Here is a 6,000-nt window from a genome sequence, read left to right on the forward strand (position 1 = left end):
CCGTTTGTCACATCTTGGCAACAAGTTGGCCATGGTAATACGGTATTACTATGGCTTACTTATCTCTTTTTGCGTTATTACTAATACCACAAAAAGCAATACATTGAATACATACAACTAGAACTGGCCCAAATATGGGCCACAATCCTTTTTACTCTGGCCCCGATTTGGTCTACATTAAATATCTTTATCCTTGTACAAAACAATATAGTTTCTTGGCACAGTAATATTTTGTTCTTGTTCCCCATGTAGGAAAGCATGAAGGGTTATTCACCAGCGGTGCAGCAACAGCTGACCTCATTTAACCAATGTTGTGGGAGATTGAAGTGTCTGAGCGCTGTGCAGATTATGCAATTTAAAGCCCTTTTTCAACTTTCCAAAGAGACTTCTTTTAGGCTCCTTTTTTCTTGCTTTTATCTCAGCTCTTTGTTTCGTTCTCCAGGCACAAATCCACATTTGGGAGAAGTAGGCTGGAAATAAAGGAGACGGGGGATTGTTGTGTCTGTGAATTTAAAGCGCGCGGGCGATGCAGACTTGTTTCAATTTGGGTTAAGACAGAACCTTTCACAAGACATGACAGAGTGCTCGAAGTTTATAGTGCCATGAAAAAAGAAAGATTAATAGATTATGGAAGTTATAGAAAGTTGCTTTAATTTCTAAACCATTTATGTCATATATAAATAATGACGTGACTTTCATTGTGGGTTTGGAACATTTTCAACTTATTAGAATAAAAACATAAACCATTGACTAATCTAAATGAATTGTTGATGTCATAGAAGATGCAGTTTTTTACAGGACCTACATGAATATATTGTCATTATTAACTTGTAATGTATTAATCCGTGCAAGGAGCCGTTGTTGCCATTTAATAACTTGTTAGCATTTACTAAGCTCTTTTCATGTTTCTTCTTGCATTCAACTAAATATGGAATTTAGATGATTTATCGACAATATTACATTTACAATGGGGCAATAACTAGCTCTATTATGATATGACACATGTAAAGACTAATGAGCCATACAAACTTGAACACATACATCCTAATATCGTGAGGTGCATGAAATACTAATGAGCTAAGATTATCGCAGATATGATCCATAACCTTTATACAAATCGATAGTTTGATTTAGCAACGTTGTGCTCCCACACAAGGTCGGCATCGATGGATATTAATCCTTAAAACCTCTGAACATGTGTGGACATATAATCTTTGCTATGTAATCTCATGTACGGCCATCATTGAGTGGGCATCACATTAGGAAGATTATATATTACTGTATACAGCCCACACACATGCAAATAATCCCCCACCTCGACAGCACCCAGCTCACACCCCCACACACTGATGATGACTCAGTGTTGCTTAAGAAAGCAGTCACCCTGACACTGCAACAAAAAGTTGCTTAGCAAGGACATTTTACATGTCTCTGTCAAATTAATGTCCACAGTGGGTGTTATTGTTTACTGTTATTTGTCTCTCCTTTAGTCCTGTCCTGTGCTCCCTTCTCTACTTTCCTCTCTTCTCCTCTTCTCTCCTCTCCTCTCCTTTTCCATCCTATCCCCTCTGTCATCTCTTCTTCTCTCCTGTCCTCTTCTGTCCTCTATTCACCTCTTCTCCTCTGTCCTCTCTTCTTCTCTCCTGTCCTCTTCTGTCCTCTCTTCTTCTCTCCTGTCCTCTTCTGTCCTCTCTTCTCCTCTGTCCTCTCCTCTCCTCTTCCGACCTATCCTCTCCACCTCTATCCTGTCCTTTTTCTCTTCTCTCCTGTCCTCTTCTGTCCTCTCCTCCTCTTTGCTGTCCGCCTCTCTTCTGTTCTCTCCTGTCCTTCCCTTCTCTCCAGTCCTCTTTTGTCCTATCTTCTCCTGTCCTGTGCTTCTGAGTTTAGACTTTGCCTTTCTGATCCCATTTCACACCACTATTGTCAAACATACGTCCCACAGCCATGAACCCACCCATAAAAGGTTTTCATTTCAGCCCCCTGGATGACTTTGTCTGAAAGTTGAAAATAATGCGAGGCAACTGAGAAGATGAATAGATAAATGATTTAGTAGCAGAGGAAATAGCAGTCTGTTTTTATTAGGCGAGAGATCAGGCTAGCTACCTTATTGTTAACGATATCAGCTTTAATTCACACTTTTAAGGCAGATAGCCGATTTATTTGTAATGCACACTTAATATACAGGGGTAGATTAGGTGCTGTACAGGTACATTAATATTAAACAGACGAGAAAATTAAAAGAAATATATTTAAAATGAGCTGAAGGGTGGAGAGAGTTGCATACTAAAAATCACTCCTGTAAATGTACTCTTTGGACTTTAAAGAGTACATTTAAATAAAATAAATAGACAAGTAAATAAAAAACAGAGTCAGGCAGTTAAAATGCTCTGAGTAAACATTACTATGTAGCATTATAGCTATGTTAAGGCTACCAGGTGTATGGCCCGCACACACACAGACACACACACATAAAGTAATCTTTGATTATTATAAGTACATGCACAGCATAGTAAGTGCTCATAAACTATGCCACTTCTTATAGACATAACAATAGAACAAAGCAACAGAAAAGATGGAGACTTATGAACAACATTATCTCCACAGCGGCTACAGGAGACAAACTGTTACTTGTCAATACTCTGCTCTGTACAGTGACTTACAACGAACACAGTCTGATGTAACTCCAGCTGCTCTGCTCGTTCACCCTCAGTGTAAAATATAAACACATCACTCACGCTCTTCCCTGTCTTGCTCTGTTTAATCCCTTTCTCTCCTCCACTTTCCTTGACCAATCTATTGTCTACCTTGTCCCATCCTGCACCGGTTCTGTCTTATCCCAGGTCCTTGTTTACCGTTCTGTCCTGTCTTGCCACATCCTGCACTGGCCTTGTCTGTCCAAGCTTGTCATACGATGTTCTATCCTTGCCTGTCCCGTCTTGTCCTTTCCTGCCCTACTTTTTTTACCATCTAGGGTCTCTCTAGGTTTAACATGGAATGCGAACAGAAGATTTGTGTATGTCTCCTGACGATAATGTGTCGTATTGTATGCAGGCCAAATATTTTGTGCATGTGCACCAAACTAAACGCAGCTGAGCCACCACAGCAGATCAAAAGCTTATCCCGTGTCAAAGAAGGGACTGTCTCATTCTCCTCAATCCACGGGGATTGCAGAAATTAGATTAATGACAGACAGAGTGGGTGCACAAATGTGTGTGTGACCTGACTTATCTCCAATGACAACTGGGAGAGAATGGCTTTTTTTTTTTTAGGTATTCACTAACTTTGCAGATGCACGTTACGTCACCGGGTCAGCATGGAAAGTGGGCCAGGCCTTTTGCACGATGCTCTGTTTTTTAGTGCCATTATGAAATACACTCAAAAGCGGAAAACCGTGTCCGAGGGTCACAGCAGTGGTGACATAACCAACGAAATCAAAGCAGTAAGTAGTTCTTCATTGAGGTCATGGCTGTTTGGACACTGCTTTTCTAATACAAGGTACATTGCACTACATTAGAGTTCTGCCCCCTCAAAGCGAGGGATTAGAGCTCAGTGACACAGAGCAAGGGGTAACTCAAGTTTCTCTTCCTCAAAAATCTCTCTCTCTCTCTCTTTCTCTCTCTCTCTCTCTCTCTCACACACACTCACAAACTCTCTCCATCTCTAAATCTCCCTCTGGGTAATCAGTCAGTGTGTTTTTTTAAATCTGTCAGTAATCCCTATTATTGGCATAACACACTGGTCAAGGTTAGCTTTCATACTTTGGGTATCTGAGATACAGTTAAACGCACAAACACACAAATGTATACAAAGAATCTAAAGAGGACATTTCTCCAATTTGAATACACCCTCCACACAATCTGCTTTTCAGTGGAAAGTCGGGGGCGAAGTGGCGATGTCCTCAGCGTGACACGTACAGATGACAAAACAGATGCCACAGACGACGTCTCTGTGGATGGGCGGAGTTGAGGTCGTCTGAAAAATGACAGCATTTGGCTGTGTGTGTGTGTTGGGGGGGCAGTAATCATCTAACGGTTTCAATAGTACAATAGGAGAAAAAAACAGCACTGCTTTATACTTGATATGAATTGTGCCGAGAAGTAATCTTGAAAACCATGAAGCTGCTTAGTCAGTTCATTTTATTCTGGATCTAGTTTTAACTGACACATTTTTCATCAGAAGACGTATTCAGTGTTGTAAAACAGAAAACGTATCTCTAACTCGTCCCTGTTTGCTTTTGTCTTGGTGCAGGAGACGCTGCAGTCCTTCACCTTCCTGGTCTTTGTGGTCGTCTGCATCCTGGGATCCATCTACCTGTATGTCGTCCTCCCCGAAACTAAAAATAAAACATTCATGGACATCAGCCAGAGCTTTGCCAAGATCAACAAAATCCCTGCCTCCTCCCCCAGCCATGAAATGGAGCTGGATCTGTGCATTAAGCCGAAAACAAGTGAAAACGTCCAGATTGTGAAAACGGAGAGTTCATTCTAAGTCTTGTATTGTGGGGGAATCAGGTTTTAAACTGAAGATATTTGTAGTTTTTACATATTTATTTTATCACTGTGATTAGTGAAATCAAATTCTATGCTTTTTTGATATTTTGTATATTTTGTATGTTTTTTATCACTGGAATATTTAGGAATAGTACAGAATTTCAGTTCACAGCAATCAATCAAATAAATGAAGATGTACAGCATAAAATGTTGAACTAAAGGGAGTCTCATTACAATATTAAACTTAACAGTTAGTGTTGGTGTAACAGTAAACAAACAAATTATAATAAGACGTAACTGCTCCAAGGTCCAACAGTCCCCATATGAAACCACATTTCCTTTCACCAAATCCAGATCTTTATTTGGATCTGTGTCAAATTCAATACAGGTGACCTATTTCACATCACATATAGTCATTTCCACAATAAAAATATTGTTGATCGTAGTTTTTTAAAGAATAAAATATGCTATTTTAAGGCAAAACAGACTACTGCTTGATCAAAAGGAAGCAGACTTTATTTCATGAACCAGACAAGCTGCTGCAGCATCTCTTTATCTCGGTCAGATTTCATCTTTGTTACTGTCCCAGAGCAGCTTCACAATGAGAGTGGGAGGGAAGGGGGGGGGTGCAGACATGTGTCTGAGGAGAGACATATTTTGCAGGATTATAACCCTAATACTGATGTCTTGCTGAACCTCCTAATATAGACAACGGGAGAGAGAGCTCACGTTGCAGAGTAAAGCTGACAGGGACAGTCTTTTGGAGCCTCTCCAAATCTGAAAAGAGCCAGGGCTACTTCCCACCAGATGGCGGGAGCCAGCAGAGAAGTGATCTGAACAGAGGCAGACAAGCGTAGCATTGGCTAGCACTCACAGTTTGCTCCGCAGTAGGGTGTACTCAACATTTCAAAGTCCACTGCCTGCAGGGCTAACATCACACCCGCTCCACTCACAGGGACAAAGGTTTGTGTGTGTGTGTGTGTGTGTGTGTGATTTGCTGTGATACAGGCCACCCAAGTACACAAATGACATTGTACAAGAGAGAAATTTCATCACTTTCAATTAAATTCCTGATCATATCCAGTCAGTTAGCAGTGCATATTACCAACACACAGGCTTGGGAGTGAGGAGAATAACAAGTGCAAGGGTTGATCGCTGCTCTGTTCCAGTATGTGACTCTTGAGGAGTCTGATTCTCATCACTGTTAGTTAATGGGTAATTGACAGAGAGCTTTGCTTGTGATTGCTGCTCTGAGAGTAATTATGTTGCATTATATGTGCAAAGACATATATTCCATATATTTAATAGGATGCACTGCATGGTCATTCTGTGTTTGATAAATTGCTGCTCATGTAAACTCTTTAATATCCTCCCAGGAAATTAAATGAGCTTCCCGTTATGCGTTAAGGAGGAAGTTGGCAACATGTTTGTCTGTGTGTGTGTGTGTGTGTGTGTTCGATAAGGGGACCATTTTGCGCCGTGTGTCTCCTTTTCTTCTGTGAAAAGTGAC

At 40.7% G+C, this 6,000-nt stretch overlaps 1 protein-coding gene across 4 annotated transcripts in view; it reads left to right on the forward strand.

Annotated features, from left to right (window-relative positions):
- slc2a9l2 (solute carrier family 2 member 9, like 2) overlaps nt 1–4,698 on the forward strand; it is a 114,667-nt gene extending 109,969 nt beyond the window's left edge. For all 4 annotated transcript variants that reach the window (XM_061069001.1, XM_061069003.1, XM_061069002.1 and 1 more), the window contains exon 13: nt 4,249–4,698. In XM_061069001.1, coding sequence (XP_060924984.1) covers nt 4,249–4,488 — 240 coding nt within the window. In that variant the 3' untranslated portion in view covers nt 4,489–4,698. The remainder of the gene's footprint in view (nt 1–4,248) is intronic.
- The last annotated feature ends 1,302 nt before the right edge of the window (nt 4,699–6,000 follow it).

This window comes from Limanda limanda, chromosome 4 (assembly GCF_963576545.1).
Source record: "Limanda limanda chromosome 4, fLimLim1.1, whole genome shotgun sequence".
Classification (NCBI taxonomy): Eukaryota; Metazoa; Chordata; class Actinopteri; order Pleuronectiformes; family Pleuronectidae; genus Limanda; species Limanda limanda.